This window comes from Balaenoptera musculus, chromosome 2, assembly GCF_009873245.2.
Source record: "Balaenoptera musculus isolate JJ_BM4_2016_0621 chromosome 2, mBalMus1.pri.v3, whole genome shotgun sequence".
NCBI classification, from domain to species: domain Eukaryota; kingdom Metazoa; phylum Chordata; class Mammalia; order Artiodactyla; family Balaenopteridae; genus Balaenoptera; species Balaenoptera musculus.
Window position 1 is genome coordinate 19412351 of NC_045786.1, and position 24521 is coordinate 19436871.

General features: G+C 44.1%; 2 protein-coding genes across 2 annotated transcripts in view; one reads left to right on the forward strand and one right to left on the reverse strand.

Annotated features, from left to right (window-relative positions):
* The window catches only part of LOC118891200 (coiled-coil domain-containing protein 3), a 104140-nt gene extending 86260 nt beyond the window's left edge, over nt 1-17880 (forward strand). The window contains exon 3 of the mRNA XM_036844890.1: nt 15984-17880. Within this exon, the coding sequence (XP_036700785.1) occupies nt 15984-16259 (276 nt within the window). The 3' untranslated portion in view covers nt 16260-17880. The remainder of the gene's footprint in view (nt 1-15983) is intronic.
* LOC118891201 (histone chaperone ASF1) lies at nt 1204-2178 on the reverse strand. The gene has a single exon (XM_036844892.1). It carries the CDS (start codon nt 2115-2117, stop codon nt 1527-1529), a length of 591 nt encoding a protein of 196 aa, XP_036700787.1. The 5' UTR covers nt 2118-2178; the 3' UTR covers nt 1204-1526.
* Nucleotides 17881-24521: the final 6641 nt, after the last annotated feature.

Sequence of the window (24521 nt, forward strand, 5' to 3'; positions counted from 1 at the left end):
TCTTTTAATTGCAATTAGACAAAAGTGAAATTTTCTTCATATTGTTTTAACAGCCGGATGTATTTTACTTTTAAAGTCTATGAACTAGTTAGTGGACAGTATTTTAATTATCTGGTATATTAAATTTCAAAGTTTAACATTTAGCAAAATTTTGCTCCACAAAGTCACTTTTTAGAATGACAGGAAATATATACAACTTAGAATCCATATTCAGACAAATGCCCCTTTCCCTTCCTCAAAATAAAAGCTTTAAAAAGTGCAGTATAAAAGTTTTAGATATGAAGGCACTGCATAACTCTGCATTATATGGCTAATGTCTTGCTTAGCAGCAAGAGTAATGAGAATATTCTACATTTAATTTACTGGAGCATAAGAAACTTTTTGAGGAAGGACCTAGCTCTCATCAAAGAAAAAGAACTTTTTGGCCCATTTAGTTAATGCATTCCTTTCCAAGACTGCTTTTAAAAAACTTACCTGGAAAAGCTATCTAACATATGTCCACCACAAATATGCCTAATCTTATTGTGCATGAGTGTCAGGGGATATGGAGAAGAGTACTACATGTGAAAATACATATAGTTCCAAAATAGTAACTTATCTATTATGATAAAGCTAAATATATCTTTCCAAATCCACTGTTTTTATATAAATGCTGCCAACAACACATGACCTAGCAAAACAGTTTTAAAGAGTTAAGTTCATAGTATTATAAATCTAACGAACGGAACGGAGTCATTATACTCTCCTGTTCTTAAACTTAGGGAGTTTGTATCTGCTCTTGACCTGCTGAATTCACTGGGTAATAATGATGTATGATTCAAGGAGTGTTCTGATGTCCTGAACTGTTATAAAAACAAAAATCATAGCCAGAGGACCTTATAAACAATTAACCACATTTGTTGTCTTAGAAACCAAACTGAGTGCTGTCTAACATTATATGAACTGAACAGTAGCCATAAGAGGCTTCAAGGTGGCCTGGAAAATCAGATCCTAGAGTTCTTGGTAGCATACAGTTGACTTCAAATCCGTTCTTTAAGGGCATGCCATAAAAAGAATGAAAACTTGCCCCTTAAATCAAACCAAGTTATGTGTTATCACAGGAAGACACATTTTAGTTGAAGTTAACTTTGTTCTTTCAAAGATTAGTAAAATAGTGGTCCAAAGATTATTGTCCAAGAGGCTGAGACATCTTTACAACCTGGTCTAATGATTCATTTTTCTTTATAAATGCTTTAATTACATATAGAGGAAAAGAAAATAATATGTATGTTTTAATCAGATTAGTTTCAGAACAAATAACACATTAGAGAAAAAAATTACTTAAAAATAGTTGTATTTATATTCCACAATTTGCTCAAATACTGGTTTTCTTATAAACTTTCTACAGGATGTTTTTTAAACAAATTCTTCACATTGTATCTTGACTATGTACTTACGGAATTTCAGGGAAATAGTTCTGTGTGTTTTTATAGCTTAATTTGTACTATAGGGATGGCAGGTGGTCACATGCGGTCCATGTGGGATTCTCACATGACATTTAGTGAGTTTTCTGATGTGGACCATCCCTTTGATGCTGAAGGTAATGCATCTGTTGAAAGAAGTGATTGTAGATTTGGATTACTGCTCTCTGCGTCTTCCAGTTTTTCTGTGTTATCGTCCCAATTAATGTGGAATCTAGTGACTCTGGGATTGGATGCCAAAATGTTCCTTTGAAGCTTAGAAAAGTCTGGTTCTACTGGCGGATTTTCCCTTAATTCTGTCTCAGTGTATTCATTATTTACATAATAACCAACTCTAATAAATTCTTGACCTCGATAGGTGCATGTAATTAGCACAACTGTTACACCTACTGCATCTGCATCTGGAATGAGTCCCGGATTAGGTGCATCAGCCTGAAATACAAACATATGCCTTCCTGCAGGAACAGGGCCCACTAAAACAGAGTCTAAAACTTGATCGTATTCTTCACTTTCTGCGGAGCCCACATAGATAATTTTCCATTCCAGGTCTTCTGACAGGTCCTCGATGCACTCGAAGGTGATCTCGAACTGGAATGGGTTGTAGAAAGGAGAAGGGTTATCCAGCACCACTACATTGTTCACCTGAACCTTTGCCATATTTTGAAAAAAACACAAACAATGGGAACGGGGGCTTGTTGCGGCACAATAAAGTCCAGCGCGCGGCCCCTCGGGAGAGCGCAGACCCCAGCGCCGGCCCGACGTCGTGCAGCGGTGACTTGAGAAACTTTTTTTTCCTCTTTTTATTTACACAGGAACACTCCACAGTGTTTTGCAGCTTTCCTATTCCCGGTTATCCATTTTAAATACAGCAGTGTGTACACGTCGATCCCCCCCAAAACCCAGTCCTCTTCTTTTAATAGACTTTGCTTGGATTCTTTTATATTGTTCTTGGTTCAAGGATCTGTCATAACTTAGAGAACGATCATGACTTAGTGAGAGTGGCTATAAAGTGCTGAGCCTAGTATGTGGCCATATTAAACTGTCAGAAAGTTATATAGATGATATCTGGTCATATACTATATAAATAATGAGTTCTCTAGAATCTCCTGTGGCACCTTCTCGTCGAGGGGCTCATTTTGGCCAGAAGAGGGCAGTGTGGCACATGTTCCCTCCCCCCAACCCCCTTAACAGTGGCAAAAGCTCTTTGTTAAATGACAGGTATTTTTGGAACACTTAACTTGATTCAGATGTTTTAGTGTATGCCTAAAATGGCCAGGGCAACAAGGCTACAAAGACCATGGTGAAATAGGCCTTCGGTAGTTTGCAATGTGACGAGGGCAGTGCACATACCCCCGGGGCTGTGTGGTGCTTGGTGTGTGCTGTATGAATAGCTCTGCGTGCTATGGAGATGGGGGAGTAGGAAATGTTATGTGTAATTGGAGAGACACCTATGGAAAGTGTCATGGGGGTGGACCTGCAGAATGGTTCTAGGACTGCCAGACAGAGCTGGGGTCGACCAGCCCTCCAGGAGGAAGGAAGGGCACACAGAGGCCCAGAGATAGGAAAGAACAAGACATACTGGGGGACAACTAGAGCCAGGATGCTTCGGGCGTAAAGTGTGTGAACAGAAGGATGATAAGTAAGGCTGGAGATGCAGGCTGGGTCCAGTCACAAAGGTCTTAAGGGTTTTAAGAGATTGAACTCTATACCATAATAATGACCAACATTTAGTGGACATTTACTATGTACCAGGGGGTCTTAGTCTGTTTGGGCTGCCGTAACAAAATTCCACTTACTGGGGGACTTACATAAACAACAGAAATTTTTTTCTCAAGGTTCTAGAGGCTGGAAGTCCAAGGTCAGGGAGCCGGCATGGATAGGTGAGGGCCCTCTGCCAGGTCACAGACTTCTTCTTGTATCTTCACATGGCAGAGGGGGCAAGGGAGCTCTCAGGCCTCCTTTATAAGGACATTAATCCCATTCATGAGAGCTCTGCCCTCAAGGCCTAATCCCCCACCAAAGTTTCTATCATAAATGGATGTCGAATTTTGTCAAATGCTTTTTCTGTATTTATTGATAGGATTTTTATCCTTCATTTTATTAATGTGGTGTAGCACATTAACTGATTTGCAGATGTTGAACCATCTTTGCACCCCGGGAATAAATGCCACTTGATTATGGTATATGGTTCTATTAATATATTGTTGGAAAGAGTTTGCTAATGTTTTGTTGAGGATCTTTGCATCTGTATTCATCAGGGGTACTGGCTTGTGATTTATGTGGTGTCCTTGTCTGGTTTTGGTATTAAGGTAATACTGGCCTTGTAAAATGAGTTTGGAAGTGTTCTCTCTTCTATTTTTTGGAAGAGTTTGAGAAGGATTGGTATTAATTTTTCTTTAAACGTTTGGTAGAATTCACCACTGAAGCCATCTGGTCCTGGACTTCTGTTTCTTGGGAAGTTTTTGATTACTGATTCAATCTCTTTACTTACTGATTCAATCTCTTTACTAGTACTTGGTCTGTTCAGATTTTCTATTTATTTTCTGATTTAGTGTGGGTAGGTTGTATGTTTCTAGGAATTTATCCATTTCTTCAAATTGTCCAGTTTGGTGGTATATAATTGTTCATAGTCTCTTATGATCTGCTGTAATAGGTGTAATACCTCCTTTCATTTCTGATTTTATTTATTATGTCTCTTTTCTTCTTGCTGAATCTAGCCAAGGATTACTGTTTTTTCAGAAAACCAGCTTTTAGTCCTTCTACTAAATTTGGGCTTTATTTTTTCTTTTTCTAGGTCCTTGAGGTGTAAAGTTAGGTTGTTTGAGATCTTTCTTGTTTCATCATGTAGGCATTTATCACTATGAACTTCCCTCTTACAACTGATGTTATTGCATCCCACAAGTTATGTTTTATTTCTTGATTTTCTCTTTTGACCCTTTTGTTGTTCAGGAGCATGTTTAATCTCCACGTATTTTTGAATCTTCCAGTTTTATTCTATAATTGATTTCTACTTTTATACCATTGTGGTCAGAAAAGCTGCTTGATAAGATTTCAGCGTTCTAATTTATTAAGACTTGTTTTGGAACCGAACATATTATCTATCCTGGAGAATGTTTCCTGTGCGTATGAGAAGAATCCGTGTTCTGTTGCTTTTAGATTGAATGTTCTGTAAATGTTAAGTCTATCTGGTCTAACATATAGTTTAAGTCTAATGTTTCCTTATTTTTCGGTCTGTATGCTCTATTTATTATTGATGGGGGATACTGAAGTCCCCTACTATTATTGTATTGCTGTCTATTTCTCCTTTTAGGTCTGGTAATATTTGCTTTATATATTTAGATGCTCCTATGTTGAGTGCATAAATATTTACAAATGTTATATCCTCTTGATGAATTGATCCCTTTATCATTATAATAATGACCTTTGTTTCTTATTATAGTTTGTCTTAAAGTATAAGTACATCTACCCCAGCTTGCTTTTGGTTTCCATTTGCATGGAATATCGTTTTCCATCCCTTTACTTTCAGTCTCTGTGTGTCCTTAAAGCTGAAGTGAGTCTCTTTTAGGCAGCATATAGATGGATCATATTGTATATCCATTCAGCCACTCTGTCTTTATTTATTTACTTATTTATTTATTTTTGGCTGTGTTGGGTCTTCGTTGCTGCACGTGGGCTTTTTCTAGCTGCAGCGAGCGGGGGCTACTCTTCGTTGTGGTGCATGGGCTTCTCATTGCGGTGGCTTCTCTTGTGGAGCATGGGCTCTAGGTGTGCGGGCTTCAGTAGTTGTGGCACGCAAGCTTCAGTAGTTGCGGCACATGGTCTTAGTTGCTCCGCGGCATGTGGGATCTTCATGGACCAGGGCTCGAACCCGTGTCCCCTGCATTGGCAGGCAGATTCTTAACCACTGTGCCACCAGGGAAGTCCCGCCACTCTGTCTTTTGATTGGAGATAGTCCATTTACATTTAATGTAATTACTTATAGGTATGTACTTATTACCATTTTGTTAATTTCTTTCTGGTTGTTTTGTAATTCCTCTGTTCCTTTCTCTTCTCTTGCTCTGTGTTGTTTGTTTGATGATTTTCTGTAGTGGTAGAGTCCTTTCTCTTTATATTTTGTTTATCTACTATAGGTTTTTGCTTTGTAGTTACCATGAGGTTTATGTAAAACAACTTGTAACAGTCCATTTTAAGTTAATAACTTATTTTCCAATGCTTTTGATGTCACAAATACATCTTTTTATCTTGTGTATCCAGTAACAAATTATATAGTTATTTTTCTACTTTTATCTTTTAACCTTCATACTGGCTTTACAAGTGATTAACCCACTGCCTTTATGACATTATTCTGAATTTTACTATATATTTACCTTTACCAGTGAGATTCATACTTTTTAATGTTTTCTTATTACTAATTAGCACCTTCTCTATTCAGCTTGAATAACTCCCTTTAACATTTCTTGTAAGGCTGGTCTAGTGATGAAATTCTTTTGCTTTTGCTTGTCTAGAAAATTCTTTCTCTCTCCTTCAGTTCTGAAGGACCGTTTTCCAGGGTAGAGTATTCTTAGTTGGCAGTGTTTTTTTTTTTTCCTTTCAGCTCTTTATATATCATGCCACTCCCTCTGACCTGCAAAGTTTCTGCTGAAAAATCTGCTGATAGTCTTGTAGGTTCCCCTTGTACATAACAAGTTATTTTTCTCTTGTTGCTTTTAGGAGTCTCTCCTTGTCTTTAACTGTTGATACTTGAATTACAATGTATCTTGGTGGGGGTCTCTTTGGGTTCATCTTATTTAATACTCTCTGGGTTTCCTGGATCTGGATCTAGGTTAGGGAAGTTTTCAGCCATTATTTCTTCAATTAAGTTTTCTGCCCCTTTCTCTCTTCCTCTTTAGGGACCCCTTTTGCTTGATGTTGTCTTGTAAGTCCCTTAGGCTATCTTCACTCTTCTTCATTCTCTTTTCTTTTTGCTGTTCTGATTGGATGAGTTCCACTGCTCTTTGAGTTCAGTGATCCTTTTTTTCTGCTTCATCCAGTCTGCTGTTGAACACCTCTATTGTATTTTTCAGTTCAGTTATTGTATTCTTCAGCTCTGTCACTTCTATTTTGGTACTTTCTTATATTTTTGATCTCTGTTGAAATTCTCATTTTATGCATGCATTTTTCTCCTGAGCTCAGTGAGCATCTTTATCACCATTCTTTTGAGCTCTTTATCAGGTAAATTACTCATCTCCATTTCATTAAGGTCTTTTTCTGAGGTTTTATCTTATTCTTTCCTTTGGAAATATTCCTCTGTTTCTTCATTTTTCCTTGACAATCTATGGCTTATATGCGTTAGATGAAACAACTACCTCTCCCAGTCTTGAAGGAGTGGCTTTGTGTAGGAGATGAACCTTATCGCTCAACTCTGCCCTAGCTCTTGGATAGCTCTCAAACCTTTGTGATTTGATTGTCCAAGAAGCCTACTTTATTCTTAGTGGCTCGCAGTAGTTGAGGGTGTGCCAAGACCTGTCAGGGGAGGATTTCAGTCAGCACCTAGATTCAGGCTGATTGGAAGCCAAGCCCTCATGTAGAAGCTTTTACAGTTTGCAAATATCTCTTTTAGGAGAAGACTGGGAGATGGGCATTTCTGTCTGCTCCCTCTGCCTCGAACCCTGTGGTAATAGCCAGTTAAGAACTATTTCTTTGTTTGCTACCATCCTGATGAACCCATGAACACAAGCCCCACTGGCCACCAGAGCCACGCCATCAAGGGATGTGTTCTCTGGGTGGCAGACACAAGAGCTAGGGTGTCAGATGTGTACATAAGCCCCTTTCTCGGAGACACCACAACCTAGGGTGGAGCAGAGGGGAAGCATGACAGTGCCTCCCAAAGGCCATAGTCTTTGTCGAGTATTTCAGTTGGCCTTCAGTTGTGTGTTCAGTGAGAAGCCTGCCGCTCAGGCCAAAGCTTTCAGATAAGCGAATCGGGTGCTTTTCAGTCGGCTGCCTCTGCACTGGGCCCTGGTGCTGGGTAGCCAGGCGAGTCTGTGTGAGCCCTTTAAGAACTGTTCTCAGTTCACTCATAGCCTGTGGGTCTCAGGGAGGCAAGCCCTGGTGGCTTTCAAACCTGGAAGTTTCAGGGGCTCGTCTCTCAGGTGCAGGTCTTAAAAGTTGGGGTGCCAGATGTGGGGTTCAACCCCTTTGCTCCTCAGGGATAAGCTCAGTTGTCAGTTCCCTCTTGATTGCAGGTTGCTGCACCGGGTTTAAGATGAGATTGTCTCAGCCTCTCCTACCTGCTTCAATGTGCGTTTTTTTCTCGGTTGCCTGGTATGTAGGGGTCACTCGTAGTTTTGGGGTTTCTTTCAGGCGAAGATGTTCTGGATGTAGCTGTAGATTCGGTATGTCCATGGTGGGAGGTGAGCTCAGAATCCTCTTATGTCACCATCTTGAACTGGAACCATATTTCTTGTCTTTTTGATGACAGGTGTGAGTGATACCTCATTGTGGGTTTTGTTTGGTTGGTTGGTTTTTTCAGGCAAGGCTTTATTGGGGCCCCTGCTGCAGCAGGGGGGAGCGAGAACAAACAACAGGTTCCCTTGCTTGCCCACCCCCTGAGAGGGGGCGAGCTTGTTCCTTATATGGGGTGAGGGTAGGGGTGTGTCCAGGGGTTGGGCCGAAGGGGTAGCTTAGGTGTTTTGCCCACCCCTTAGGTGGTGTTGTGTGCAGGGGGCATGCACAAGTACCCTGCTTTTGCTCCAGACCCCCTGCTTTTGCTCCAGGCTCCTCAAAATGGCAGTTGGGTTTTTTTGGTCTCTTTGTATCTTTTGTCCAGAATTTTCCCCAACTGAGCATGCACGCGGTAATTTTTAGTCCCATACAGTTTCTTTTAATTTATTGCTTGAGGAGAGGTGTGTCCGGGTGCAAGCATTGCGGCACTGCAGTACAGGGTCCCAGGTCCCAGCCTGTCTCATTCCCCCCTGAGAGACTCTACACATTTATTAAGGGGTAAGAGGCTGAAGGTCTCTTCTTCTGAAACTTCCTCCTGCTGGACAGGGCCCACAGACCCTAGCCTACCCTAGAGGAGAAGTCCCTCGCTGAATGTTCCAAGGACCTGTAGGGACCTGGGCCACTTTCTGCTGGAATGGGCTGAATTTCTTGAGCCATCATGAGCCTTACTTCAAACTGTTGGAGCCTAAAAGACACAACCTTAACCAAAAGGTTAAACAAACAAAGGCTAAAAAGGAGAACAACAATCGCCATTAAAGGGCCTAGAAAGGGAAGGAACCAGGCTAACTTCGGGCTTCCTTGACTGTTGACCAGACAAGGAAGGCGATATATCACCCCTGCCAAAATTATGAAGCCACGCTGCCTGAGCTTCTATTTCCTGAATATTAACTTTTACCTGTCCTGTTGCATCGATCCAAGCGCAGCGGGAAGTATTACGTATCGCACAAACTCTGCCTTGCTCTGCCAGAAGGTACTCAAGGGCCAGACGATTGTCAAGAACCACATCAGCCAAGGAAACAAAGAGAGGTCCCAAGTCCCATTAAGGCTTCAAATAGGAGCCAACTCACTACATCATTTTACTTACGTGTTGATGGTACCTGTCTTTGGAATAGGTATCTCAGAGCTTCCGCTGGCTCACAGGTGCATTGTTCTTCTGTTGTGACCTGTGGGGTTTCTGGAAGTAAAAGCGTTAGTCTGGACAGATGTACCCAACAGATACCCCTTGCGGTTTGATGGCAGTGGGGGTGGTTAAAATTACTTTATAGTTGTCCTTCCATTTTGGCAATAGTTGGTCTTTGGGGGAGCCCTCTTTCCAGGTGTTGTGAAGAACTTGGGTCCCCAGGGTTTATTTGCGAAGGAACTGCTCCTTCCTCTGTATTTTCAGTGGGAGCTGGCAGTGCCTTGTAAGCATAGTCCTGGATTGCTTTCTGAACTTGTCCTAGAATAATATATCTCAGGGTCTGGTTCACTTCCTCATCCAGTAGAATGTCAGTAGTAAGAAAAGGCCTCCTGTAGGTCATTTCAAGTGGACTAAGTTTCAGACCACTCCTGGGGGCTACACGGACCCTGAGGAGTACAGTAAGAGGCAGGGTGGTCCAGGGTGCATGAGTCTCTGGGCAGAGCTTTGCTAAGGTTTTCTTGAAAGGATGGTTCATTTTCTCTACCTTCCCTGAAGACTGGGGGTGCCAAGAGGTGTGTAGCTTGTAGTCTAGCCCCAGGGCTGTCGTGAGCCCCTGTGTGATTTTTGGCTATAAAAGAGGGCCCGTTATCACTCTGAAGGGACTTTGGAAGTCCAAACTGAGGAATTATTTCTTTCAAAAGGGACTTACAGACTTCCATGGCATTTTCAGATCGGGTGGGGAAGGCTTTAACCCATCCTGTGAAAGTATCAACAAACACCAGAAGGTATTTATATCCTGATCGTGGGGGCATTTGGGTGAAATCTAACTGCCAGTCTTCCCCCGGGTATGTCCCTTGGCGTTGAACTGGCCTGAGTAACGAAGGGGGCATTGGATGGGCCTGTGGGTTATTACAGGCGAGGCAAGCATTACTTGTTTTATTGTTCTTTTAAGCCCCTTTCCTGAAAAAGCCTTTTGCATCAAGTCCCATAGTACATGCCTCCCATAGTGGGTGGCGTCATGTAAGCTCTTGGTGAGTTTCCATTGTTGGGCTTCAGGGATTAGAACCTTATCCTCCTTTTTATACCAGCCTGTGCTTCCCTTCTCATAGCTCCATTTCTCAGCATTTTCTTATTCCTGTGGGGAAAACTGGGGAAGGCTAGGGAGTTCAGGGGGGCCAATCACTAGAGCCTTAACTTGTTCAGGTTCCTGCAATTCAGCTGCCTGTTTTGCAATTCGATCAGCTTTGCTGTTCCCTTGGCTCACAAAAGATCACAAAAGATCCATCCCTCTGATGGCCCCTGCAGTGGATTACTGCTACCTGGGTAGGAAGCTACACTGCTTCTAACAGACCAGAACCAAATCTTTATGTTTTATGGGGGAACTTCTAGAGGTTAACATGCCTCTTTCTTTCCATATGGCAACATGAGCATGTAGCACGTGGAACCCATATTTAGAATCAGTGAAAATATTTAATTTCTTATCCTTCCCTAATTGCAAAGCTCTCATTAATGCTCGTAAGTCTTGCACAAACTGACACTCCCTGTTAGGCTTCTGTACAGGGAGGATCGGGGTGCTGCAAGGGGATTGGCAGGGCCTAATGAGTCTGTGTTTCAGGAATCTGCTGAGCAGCAGTTGGATTTCTCTCAGGGCCTCAGGCTTTAAAGGATATTGTCTCTTCCAGGGGTATTTTTCCCCAGGCTTAACCTTATTTTTACTGGGGGAACACGTTTTGCCCTTCCTGGCACCGAGGTATCCCAAACTGCAGGATCTACCTGTTCTGTAATTTCTTGGGGGATGTCTTGGGGCATAGTTTGATGCCCAGCAGGTGGGTCATCTGGGACTACTAATAGATGCATTCTCCGTTCAGATTACCTTCTTGGACTTCACCCTGACCTAAGAATATACTAGCTCCTAACTTATTTAGCAAATCTCTCCCGAGGAAAGGGACAGGGCATTCTGTCATGTACAAAAAGGAGTGAGTAATAATAATGGACCCGATTCCACAGGCAAGAGGGGATGTAAATCGCCTTTCCTTTGGCTGTCCATCGACTCCCGTCACAGCACAGTCATGGCTGGAGAGGGGGCCAGCTGGCCAAGTCAGAGCAGAGCAGGCAGCGCCAGCGTCTATAAGAAATTCAGTTCTCCTACCTGCCACATCGAGGGTGACCCAAGCAGGTGCTCGGGCCCCTTCAGCTGGTGCGCGGGAATCTCTCATCCGAGAGGTTTGCAAGGAACTGGGGCCGGTTGGGGCTGCCCCTTGGGCGCCCAGGACATTCCGCCTTCCAGTGCCCCCCTTTCCGACAAAAGGCACACTGGTTTGGGTCCAAGGGGCTTCTTGGTGGTCTGTCCAGCCTTCTCAGCCCTCCAGGGTCCCCTCGAGGTGGTGGGTGAGTCAGAGCAGCCAGAAGCTGCGTTTTCTTTCTTAGCCTCTTATCCTTATCGGCCTCTTCTGTTAAGTCTCGGTTGTTACAGACCTTGAAGGCCTCCTCAGGGTTGACAGTGGGGCTTGGGGCCCAGCCGCAAGCTTCTGTAACTGTCTCCAGATATCAGGAGTAGCCTTGGTGATAAAATGCACGGCCAAGAGTGTCGTCCTCCCTTCTGCGGACTCAGGGTCTGTATTGGTGTACTTCCTGAATGCCTCTGTCACCCGGCTCAGGAAGCCTGCTGGGCTTTCACCTTCTTCCTGTGTAACCTCTCAGACCTTATCGTAATTTACAGGCTTCACCATATACCTTTTCATTCTTTCTGATTGATAGACAAGTAATATGATGTCTCATCCTAGCCTGGCCTACACGATCTTTCATAGTCCCAGTGTGGGTCATGTTCTGGGATTGCGTCCCACCCACCTGATACATTTGGCCGTGTGGATTGGTGGCCAGTCGGCCATCTGCGTCTTCCCTGGCCTTTCTCAGTATGCGCTCTTCATCTGGGGTGCAGCAGTGGGCCAGAATAAACATGATGTCCTGCCAGGTGAGAGAGAATGTCAACCCCAGCCTGATAAATTCATCCCTAAATTTGTCAGCGTTCTCTGAGAACCTGCCAAACCTCTCCGTACGGGCTCCTCAGTCTCCCGTTGAGAAGGGGCTGTGCGCTCTAATCATCCCTCCGTTGCCATTGCTACTTCCCGAAGGGGAGAAAGGTGGGGGCTGACTTTGAACCTGATCCTGGGAAAACTTTCTCTCCTAAGAGAACAGAGAAACCAAGGCCAGTCTTGCATCAACCTACCCTTAAAATCCATTTACCTAATTAAATTTAATCCAACCATAGAAAATCCTGACCACATACAAAGTTCCTAATGTTCCTCTTCCGCAAACCTGCAACTTTCTGTAGCCATGCTTTGTCCCTTATTCTTTCCCCATTCAGAAACAGCCAGCTCTAGGACAAAGCCCTCCTTTTTCCTTTCAACAAAATATATTTCCATTCCTCATACCTTCTTTTCTTACGCATCCTACTTTCCTTAAGCAACCATGAACTGTCTTTCACATTAGCATTCCATAAATTGGTAGCGAACATCTCAAGGTGGCACCAAACAGCTTAATTTCTCTCTCACAAGAAGACAAAAGTAGGTAAATTTAGACCTGTTTAGCAATTAATGTTCCAATAGTTTATCTTATTTGAAATGGCCTGAATATACAATTAATTTCTATCTTAATTACTTCTTTAGCTTCAAATTTACCAAAAATTGGAGAGACTGTTTTAGGTGGACGTTTTTATTCCTATGTAGTTTAGCAAAGAGTTCTTATCCCAGTTACATTTACTTAAAAATTTAATCATATCAGGTTATTATCCCTGTTGACAGATTTTTATAACAGGAACAATATGCACTTACAGACTTCCAGTAACCCTAGATACAATGAAAGTATTGTACTTAATGTTGATGACTCTAAAGATGGGTCTGTATTAATTAATTAAACCCACAGCTTAAGCTAGACAAGTTAATTTCTATAGAAGCAGAGATCTCATAGTTTTCCCGCTTGAATTTAAAATGGCCTTTTTTTTCCCCCTCAGTCTGGGGGACAACAGATGAATCAGGTAGTTCCTGAGAGCCCAGGCAGAAGAGTTACATTGCAAAGGCAGAGGAGAGAGATGCAAGCCCCTTGAGCTCAGGCAGAATAGTGACATTGCAAGTGCAGAGGAGAGAGAGATGCAAGCTCCTGTCTTTTCTTTTTGTTCTTTAAAATCCCACTAAGTAACCCAGGGCTGGAGTCTCAGGCAACGTGGGCTGTGTTTGTATGTACTCACAATGTCGGCAGAGACTTGCAGGAACAGCTGGACAGACAAAAACTACATCACAAAGATACCAATCGCAAAACTTAAAGACACAAACAAGAAGTTTTCAGGATTAAGGGGATGGGAGGGTAGGGGTAAGGACCAAGGGAGAGGTAAAGGGAGGAGGGACAGAAAAGACTGAAAAAGAAACGGAGAGATTGCCTTTTCAGCCCGCCCCCTGCGGCCGTCTATTCAGGTACCAATCTGCACGCTTCCAGAAAGGGCCAGTGAAGGAGGGAGCACCCTGTCCACTGCCCACCGGGCTGATCAAGCCCGGAAACCAGCCAGTTGTACGTCGTCTGTGGGTCCCCGACCCACAGGCGGGACTCTCACCCACGCATGCACCAGTATATAGAAATCTGCCGCTTCAGCTCGTTCCCAACGGGACTTCTCTTGGCGGCAGGAACATAAAGGTGAGACTATTGGGACGATCGGACTTACAGCCCACTACACGATATGAGGTGTGAACCTCTATCACGCTCATAAATCTCCAGTCAGGGAGAGCCCGCTGGACCAAGGTCTGCGAGGTGTGAAGGGAGCCGCCCCCACCTCTGCTTGTCACCCGTCAAGGTGAGCCATTGCCGGCCAGAGGGAGCTGTAGCTTGCCCGACATCCACGCTCTTGGAAGGACAGGACAGAAGGAGGAGAGGACAGAGAGAGAACTACAGAGATTTCAGGAGAGGGAAAGGGAAAATGGTGAGGGACAAAGGGGAGGGGAGAAGCGTTGCCTGAATGAGTGTACTGAGGCCCCTCGGGGGCCAGAAAGGCAGACTTACCAAACGAGGTGATGCTGAAACAAGAGGTTCAGGTAGCCGCTTGTCACCCACGGGGAAGCTGCGTTTGGTGGTCCCGGAGGTGCCCAGATCCTCTCCCCAGAAGGGACAAGCCCCGCGTTAGGCACCACAAAATATGTTACCAACTAGGATTCTTGGCCTCCTAAAATCAATAGAAATTGATCAGAGGCCGAATTCAGTCAAGGCTTTACTGGGACCCCTGCTGCAGCGGAGCGGGGGTGGGGGGTGGGGGCGTGTAGTGAGAACAAACAACAGGTTCCTTTGCTTGCCTGCTGCTCATTGTGGTTTTGAGTTGTATTTTCCTGATGATGTGTGATGTCTAGCACCTTCTCATATACTGGTTGGCCATTTGTATATCTTTGGAGAAATATCTGTTGAGGTCCTTTGCCTGAGAGGGGCTGGAGGAAGCTTACGACCACTGAACGGTCCACAGCCAGGACTGATGTTTCCTTTTTTTTATGCTTTAAAATGAACAATCATTTAATGTATTAACATTTTCACTTATAAACATACAATTTGCATATACAGGGAAAAATAGGTTCTGTGGACACAATAGAATACTAGAGACAGGCAAGCAATCAGAAAGATAGGCATGCTAGATGCAATGGGTGGGCAAGACTCCTCCTGGGTCCCTTGGTGGATCCCAGTTCTCTTAAAGTCACTTTTGTTCATGGATCGATGCCATTTTTGTTGGGGGTGGGAAGAGGGATGTCTCATATGGCCATGACGCCAATGTCATTCCTCAACCTTCTTATAACAGTGTTAGTTGTTTTATGTGTGTGTGTGTGTGTGTGTGTGTATATATATAAATACATATTATAATTATAATTATCCTATATATAATATATAAATATATATTTGCACATATGGGAGTGTTTCTATCAGATGAAGTCCCAGAATGACTAGATCAAAGGGTATATGCAATTTTCATTTTGACACAGATTGCTCTTTATAGAAGTTTACACTCTACCCACAGTATATGAGAATGCCTATTTCCCCAAATGCTGACTCTGATTTTACCAAAGGGTAAAATCAAAATTTCATTTTGTTAAAAAAAAGCAATCCATTGTGGATCTACGTTGCATTTATCTTATTAAGAGTAGGGCTAAGTTTTTCATATGTTTAAGAGAGATTTGTATATTACCTTTCCTGTAGACTATTCATATTCTCTGTGCATCTTTCTGTTTCGGGTTTTGTTCTGTTACTTCTTGGGTCACTTGAGCTCTGTCCTTTTTGCTAGAGTGACATATTTAGAATATATCTTTTTTTTCTGTAAGAAACCAAGGTGGCTTAGGTTAGAAACAAAAACTCAATTTTTCAAAAGAGACACTCACTTCCAGCCCATCCCACGATGACTAGAAAGGTTTCCAGAATGAGGGTATTTGCGTCTCAGTGCAGGCAAAGCCCTTTCGTGGAAATACGCTGAAGGCCCTCTGTGGATCCCGTTTCGCTTCCAAGTGGGTGATCCTCAAGCTTTGGCTTTACTGTAAAATGTTCTAGAGCCAGATTAGAATTGAACAGGCAAAACTGCTGAATGAGAGCAAAAAGTGAAGAGTGACCTGCTCCAACAGGGACTCAATAGGATGCAAATCGATAGGCATGTAAGAAGACAAAACCATGGAGTATCTTTTTAAAAGAAAATTATCTAGGGTACGCAAACACAGAAAGCAAAAGAGGGGGCCTCTGCATTTGGGGTCCACAGGGTGAAAGCACGAAGGGGGCATGAGGGCTGTCCTTATCCCGGGCTGGGGCCATGGGTGACATCGGGGTCGGTGTTGCCGGGCTGGCAGCACCAGGAAGCTTACCTGGGGAGGTTTTCTGAAACTCACCTGCGTCTCCTGGTGTTTCCTCCCCAGCTCATGTGTTCCTCGGTGCAGAAGGCCCTGTTTGAGGAGGAGGACCACGTCAAGAAGCTGCAGCAGAAGGTGGCCACCCTGGAGAAGCGGAACAAGCAGCTACGGGACCGGGTGAAGAAGGTCAAGAGGTCCCTGCGGCAGGCACGGAAGAACGGCCGCCACCTGGAGCTGCTGAACCAGAAGCTGAGCGAGAAGCTGGCGGCCGCGGCAGGTGCGCTCCCGCACATCAACGCGCTGGGCCGCGAGCCCGCGGGCGCCGCCTACCTGCGGGGGTAGCAGGGATGGAGCCTTTGGCCTCACCTGGTACCCGCTGAGGCCTCTCGCAGGGAGTGGAAAAGGACACTGGGTTTATACGCGCACATAGCTCAAGAACTCTTGTAGATGATGATATTTTTACTGTGCATTTGGTAGCGTCTAGTTGGTTTACAGGGCAAGTCTCCTATCTCCTTGGCTGCCGGCCTCCTGCCCTTCCCTGGCCTTGTCCCACACCCAGTGCTCTGATGCCGGCAGTGCCATGTGCTTGCCTGGGGCCTGTCCCTGGCTTCCAGGAGCAGCTTGGAAAAAGTGCACTTATTAGGGAAAGAACATTTTAGAATCTCTACAGGTACAAGAACTCAAGGGGTTCAGCCTCCATTTCTGAAGAAAGGCAGCGTGGTCCCAGCTCTAAGCAGCAGGACAACCGTGAGTTTGAAGGAATCTTCTGGTGTCATTAAGACTTAGGGAGCTCATCACAAGTCAGGGAGTGGAGCTGGAGGTGGCAGGTAATTAAGAAGAATTATACCTGATTTCCAACCTCAGCTATATCCAGAGTTACAGAGGTTTCCCATGGGCCCCTTTAATCTAAAGGGGAATTGCCTTTATGGGCCTGTCCTGTTTCATCAAAGCACATTTCTAAGTTGGAAGAGCTCAAACAGTATCTCAGCCCCTGGTAAATTCTAACTTACTGTTTGCTCAGTGATTACTTCCAACTTCTCTGAATTCGAGGCGAGCTGACCCAATATGTTGTGAACTTCTGTTGTGCAAAGACACCTCCTTACCTACTGGGGTCAGGGGACCTTGCCTCGTTGCTATCCAGGCTCTGCTCCCAAAAGGGCTTGTTGAGGGCATTCCGATCTTGGCTTCTTTATGCAAATGCTTTCCGCCCACCTGGACTGTCCAGGCAGACCCTGGGAGCAGTGTCTGCACATCAGCCCACTTCTCACTGCATTAGATCCTCTGTACGATCGCTTCACCTTCTTTGGGAAGAAACCTCTAGAAAGAGTATTGCAAGTAAAAGATATTCACAATACCTAACACTTGAGCCCTTCCCTTAGCCACATGTGATCGCGTCCCAGCTGTGTGACTGAGAAGTGCCCATCCCTTGGTTATCTTCTGATGATGGTTCTCCAAACCAACCAGTGTCCCTTCCCTGCTATTTTAGGTAGAAGGTGCCCCTTTACCACCCCAGATACAGGAGGGCCCGACAATGCCATCCTCTCCATTGGAAATGGCAGTTAGGGTCAGACTTCCATCCACTGCCTTTAGAAAAACCATGTCCTTCTTGCTCTGGTAGCGCGTCTGGGGCCTGAGCCTTGTGAGACTTGGGTCTTGATGGTAGGCGATGGCCTCAGAGGAGAAGTCAACGCCCTGGACTGCACAGCATGGGGACTTTTGCCCAAGGGCTCTTTACTGCTAAGCTTCTGCCAGCACTTCATCAGCTGTAATCTTCATGGTCTGGTACAATAGAAGGCACATCTTGTGGTTTATTCTTCCCAGGGACGTTTCATTACAGCAGTTTTGCTGCCACCCAAGGGAATGACAAGCCTAACAGTGATTTACAGCCAGCATTTGGAGAACTGTGGAAGCTGGATCTCTTCGGATGCATTATGTTCTGCCTTTTCAATAAACATGAGCAATAGTTCAGCCACAGCAGTAAAGCAATGCGTGTTTCTTTCGGAGCAGGAGGCCTGCAGGATTTCCAGCTTTGGCCTGAAAAGGCCATTTAGATCCTCTGGGGGAAGCATCTGTGGGTCACACCTGAGGCATTTAGGAGATTGAGCTCAAGCCTCCTCTGCTTTCCCCATTGGGATGAGGCCAACCCTGTCTCTCCCCGGGTTCCCATCTCTCAACACACCTGCAAACGAGCAGTGTTATCCTGGCCTCACCTCACGAGGGACACGCAGCTTCATTAATCAACGTCTTCAAAAGTACATTAGGATCTGTGCCAACAGGAACTCCCAGATCCCCATTATCTGCTACGTTGTCATCTTATGGCAGCCCTCGCCACCCGCTCGTACTAGTAGGAATTGTTCATGCAAGAAAAACCCAAGAATTGCTCAGAACTTGACACACATTGGCCGACCTGTCGTAGCACTATCTCTGAGCTGTGGGCCATGGTTTAGTTCCATTCGGCGGTTCAAAGAGGCTAAGTGACTTTACCAAAGTCATATAATAAGCAAGAGGCTGATAGAATCTAGCATCTTTAAACCAGGGTCCCCAGGAGTTACAAACTGGTGGCATGTGGGCCACACCGCATGTGGGGATGAGGTTTCTGTGTTTGAATGCCAGCCTTCCCTGGACTACGGTTCAGGCCGCTGTCTCTGCTACTATCGCACCCACCCACGTTTGGGGTTTTTTTTTTTTTTTTTTTTTAACACACATCACGCATTTGTGGTACCTGCCTGGCAGCAGAAGTTAACAGGGATTCCCGCTTCTGTGGTGCAAATCCTCATCTTCCTTTGGGGAGAGAGAAGGCAAAATCCAATCACAACGACTATGGATCAGCTGTTGGCTCAGCAATGCCCACATTCTATGATGGTTTAGAAAAAAAAGAAAACTAAGTACCCAGAATGCTTTAGGCTCTCGCACACACATCTCATTTAATATTCCTAATAATTTCATAAACAGTGATTGATTGCCATTTTCCAAGAGGAATCTGGGGCTTCAAGAGATTAACTTGCCCAGTGTACGCAACTAGGACAGGTGGCCAGTCAAGCCTCCAACCCTATCTTCTTTTCTCTTTGCACCTGCTCACCTGTAGAATGGGGATAATCACTCCTACTGTAAAGGCTGTGAGGAGGACTGAAATTACTCATACAGATGCTTAGCATGATACCTGACACCCCACACGTACTCAATAATATTACTCACAATAATCATCTATATTATATTGATAAGTACTCACCAGAAAGGCCCAATGCATGTCAGAAATAAGAGTGTTTGGTGGGATTCCATGTAATTTTCTTGTCCAATTGCCATACAATATTCCAGCTCCTTTCCATTTTCCTTATTTCTGAACTACCTCCTTTTCTTTCACATTCAGTAGTTGGTTGTTCCTTCAAATTTACCAAGAAAATATAGTCCATCAGAAATGTGTTGGCTCACCTTCCTAGGGTCGACTTAAAAAATGCACAACCTAAAAGTTGAGAATTACGTTTTACTCGGTGGACATACTGAGGACTTCAGCCCGGGACGGGCCTCTCAGGTCGCTCTGAGGGGCTGCTCTGAAGAGGTGAATGGGAGCCAGAATACATAGGAGCTTTTGCAGAAACAGAGCAAAACACAACCAGATAGGACACTGAAAGATGGCGGTTAATTAAAGAAAAAAAACAGACATCTCAAGTTCACGAACTGAGGGCTTTTCTACGTATGGGAAGATGCGAGAGTCTGGGCTTATTGAAGTCATTCCTTTGATATGCATCTTAACTAGCTAGGGCCAGTATCCTGTTTTTCTCCATCCTGAATCCCCTCAGGGTGCACAGTCAGGGCCGCTGCAGTGGCCGATGGCTTGATGGACGCAACATCCTTTGTTTACTGATATGGCAGGGGACATTCTTCATCCATACTAGCTTGTCACTCACACTGTCTAGTTTGCCCCCCTTCTCTCCTCCCTTCCAACTCAAAGGAAGGCTCATCCCTCTGAGCCACATCCAGGGTCAAACCCCTGCCCTGTTATCCTGAGTTCATATCGCTCCTCTCAAAACCTGGCTCCACCAATGTTCCCTCTTTTATCATAAATCTTTTCTTCGTTGGGGAATCCTGCCCTTATCCTCCAGCCATGCTCAGATTTATCCATCCCAGGAGAAAACAAAACAAAACAGTTTAGAAGGTATTGAGGCTGTCTTTAAAGATGGTGACACAGAAGGCTCCTGGACCCCCCTCCTCCAACAGACACACCTAGTGAACAGCTACACACAGAGCAACTCCCTCTGAAAGAAACTCAAACTGGCTAAGGACCTCTTATATGATGAGGGACCAAGAAAACACCTATGTCTTTCCTATGTATGAGTAGGAAAGGCTGAGGCATGCTGTTGCCATAAACCCCAGCCCCGGCACAGACTGTACAGTTGGAAGGAAATCCCCGAATGCCAGCTTCTCCTTGAGGGGTGAAGGGTTTGGACCCCACATCTACAACCCGCAGGTTTTAAGACTCCTACCCGAGCAGTGGGCCTCCAAACACCTAGCTCTGAAAGCCAATGGGGTTTGCGTCCATGAGATCCACAGACTATAGCAAAACAAGAAGCAGTTGTTAAAGGGCACAAGCACTCACTTCAGCCATCACCTCGGGGTCAGTGCAGAGGGAGCAGGCAAAAAACGCTCACCTCCCAGTCTTTCCCTGAATGGGGTCTACTTGGATACTTTAAAAGCTGCTGCCTGAGGGTCAGGCTTCTAACTGAGCCCATATCTAGGGGCTGACTGCCATCCTCCCCAAAGACTAGGGAAGCCAGTGGACACCACCCCTGTCCTCTCTCTCTGACCTGCTCCAAGTTGCCAGAATCTCCCTGAAGGAAACTTGTACACAGGTCTGCACCCCAGCCTTTGTGGCTGCTGGTAGCTGATGGGTCCCCAGATCACCTGGCTCTGACAGTCACCAGTGCGTCCATTCACAAGTCCCGTAGGACTATAGAAAACAGAGGCAGTTTTAAACTGGCCATCCCCCCAGGGATGAGCATAGAAGGAGCAAACAGAAATGCCCAGTCTCCCAGTCTTTCCCTGAAAGGGGTCTCTTTGCATACTTCAAAAGCTTCTGCCTGAGGGTCAGCCTTCTAATGTACCATGCACCTAGGGCCTGATTGTGATCCTCTCTGAAGACCAGGGAAGCCCGCAGACACCTCTTCCTCCCTGTTTTTCTAGCCTGCTCCAGGTTGCTAGTTATCTCCCTGGAAGGAACTTGTACACATAGCTGTGCCCCAGCTTTTGTGGCTGCCACCTCAGGCACAGGCACCCAAATTGCTTGGTCCTGATAGCAAACAGGACTTACATTCATGTAGCAAACAAAGAAGTTCTTAAAAGGCTCAAGAGCACACCCTGGCCACAAAGCTATACAACTGGGCCCAGTGCAGAGGGAGCAGGCAAAAACACCCAGCTCCCATTTCTCTCTGGAAGATGCCTATCTACATACTTTCCCAGCTGCTGCCTGAGGGCCCAGCTACCAACCAGCCTTCACATAGGTGCTGTGATCATTTCCTCTGGAACCCTGCCAAGTTGGCACACCTTCAACTACTGGGAGGTACTAGGAACAAAAAAGGTGGCTTGGACAATCACAAAGTTTACAGGAGCATGAGCCAGCCTGATAGATAAGGTTCATCTCCTACACAAGACCACTCTAGCAAGACTGGGAGAGAAGACTGCTTTATCTAATGTGCAAAAACAAACACAGAGTCAAGGAAAATGGAGAAACAGAGGAATATATTCCAAACTAGAGACCAAGATAAAACTCCAGACACAGATCTTAATAAAACAGAGGTTAGTAAGTTATCTAACAGACTTCAGTTAACAGACATAAAGATGCTCACTGTGGTCAGTAGCATCTTTGCTCCATCATCATTTGCATGAACAAAGTGAGAATTTCAACAAAGAGATAGAAAATATTAAAAAGTACCAATCAGATCACAAGGCTGAAGAGTATAATGAGTGAACTGAAAAATTCAATAGAGGGTTTCAACAGCAGACTAGATCAATCATAAAGATCCATAAACTTGAGATAAGGTAGTAGAATTCATCTAATCATAGGAGCAAAAGACAAAAGATTGAAGAGAACTTAAGGGATGTATGGGACACTATCAAACAGACCAATATACACATTTATAGGGGCGCCAGAAGAAGAGAAGGAGAAAGGGCGGAAAGCTAATTCAAAGAAATAATGGCTGAAACTTCCCTAACCTGGAGAAAGAAACAGGCATCCAGATCCAGGAAGCCCAGATTTTCAAAAAGGATGAATACAAAGAGACTCACACTGAGACACATTATAATTAAACTGTCAAAAGTTAAAGACAAGGAGAAAATCTGAAAAGCAGCAAGAGAAAAACAACTTGTTATATACAAGAGAACACACACAAAATTATCAGATTATTTTAGCAGAAACTTTGCAGGCCAGAAGGGACTGGGATATGTATTTAAACTCCTGAAAGAAAAAAAATCTACCAACCAAGAATAACCTACCCAGCAAAGTTGTCCTTCAGAATTGAAGGAGAACATATTATATATACAAAACCCTAAAGACTCCACCAGAAAAAACTCTTAGAACTAATAAACAAATTCAGTAAAGTTGCAGGATGCAAAATCTATATACAAAAATCAGAATTGAAGGAGAGAGTTTTCCAGACAGGCAAAAACTGAAGGAGTTCAGCACCAATAGACTAACCCTACAAGAAATGTTAAAAAGACTTCTTTAAGCTGGAATAAAAGGGCACTAATTAGTAACAGGAAACATATATAAAAGTATAAATCTTGCTGATAAAGGTAAATATGTAGTTGAATTCAGAATAATCTAATGCTGCAATGGTGGTGGGTTAATCATTTATATAACTAGTATAAAGGTTAAAAGGCAAAATAGTAAAAATAACTATAACTACAATAATTTGTTAATGGATACTAAAGATAAAAAGATGCAAATGTGACATCAAAAACATAAAATGTGGTGGGAGGGGAGAGTAAAAATGTAGAGTTTTAGAATCATTCAAACTTAAGTTGTTATCAGCTTAAAATAAACTGTTATAACTCATAGATGTTTTATGTAAACCTCATGGGAATCACAAAGCAAAACCCTACAGAAAACACACAAAAGATAAAGAAAAAGAAATCTAAGCATACCACTCAGAAAAACCATCAAATCACAAGGGAACAGAACAAGAAAAGAAAGGAACAGAGGAATTACAAAACATCCAGAAAACAATTTTAAAAATGTCAATAAGTCCGTATCTATTAATAATTACATTAAATGTAAGTGAACTAAATTCTCCAACAAAAAGATATACAGTGGCTGAATGGATTAAAAACCAAAAAACAAACAAACATAGCTTTTCCAAGGATGCAGCCTTTGAGAGAGTAAGGCAGGGTTGAGACCATCGGCACTGAATATGCGACTGAAACCGGCCTCTATATAAACTTTTAAGATTCTGTCAGGTAGGTGCAGATAACTACTCACCTTAACAGCTGCAGGAGACAAGTCTCTTATGTTCACAGGCCAGGAAATTGCAAGAATCAAGAGCAAATGTATTTCCACCCGTGTGGCTGACAGGGTCTTGGTGCTCTGGCCTGGTGTCAAGCCTGAGCCACTGAGGTGGGAGAGGCAAGTTTAGGACATTGGACCACCAGAGACCTCCCGGCCCCATGTAATATAAGTTGGCGAGAGCTCCCCCAGAGATCTCCATCTCAATGCTAAGACCCAGCTCCACCCAACGGCCAGCAAGCTCCAGTGCTGGACATCCCATGCCAAAGAACTAGTAAGACAGGAACACAACCCCACCCATTAGCAGAGAGACTGCCCAAAATCATATTAAGTTCACAGACACCTCAAAACACACCACCGGACGTGGCCCTGCCCACCAGAGAGACAAGATCCAGCCCCACCGACCAGAACACAGGCACCAGTCCCCTCAACCACGAAGCCTACACGAGCCACTGAACCAACCTCACCCACTGGGGACAGATACCAAAAACAACAAGAACTACAAACCTGCAGCCTGCAAAAAGGAGACCCCAAACACAGTAAGTTAAACAAAATGAGAAGACAGAGAAATATTCAGCAGATGAAGGAGCAAGGTAAAAACCCACTAGACCAAACAAACGAAGAGGAAAAGGCAGTCTACCTGAAAAAGAATTCAGAGTAATGATGGTAAATATGATCCAAAATCTTGGAAACAGAATGGAGAAAATACAAGAAACATTTAACAAGGACCTAGAAGAACTAAAGAGCAAACAAACAATGATGAACAACACAACAAATGAAATTAAAAATTCTCTAGAAGGAACCAACAGCAGAATAACTGAGGCAGAAGAACAGAGAAGCGAGCTGGAAGATAAAATAATTGAGAACAGTCTCAGAGACTTCTGGGACAACATTAAACGCACCAACATTCGAATTTTAGGGGTCCCAGAAGAAGAGAAAAAGAAAGCGTCTGAGAAAATATTTGAGGAAATTATAGTTGAAAACTTCCCTAACATGGGCAAGGAAATAGTCAAGTCCAGGAAGCACAGAAAGTCCCATACAGGATAAATCCAAGGAGAAACATGCCAAGACACACAGTAATCAAACTATCAAAAATTAAATACAAAGAA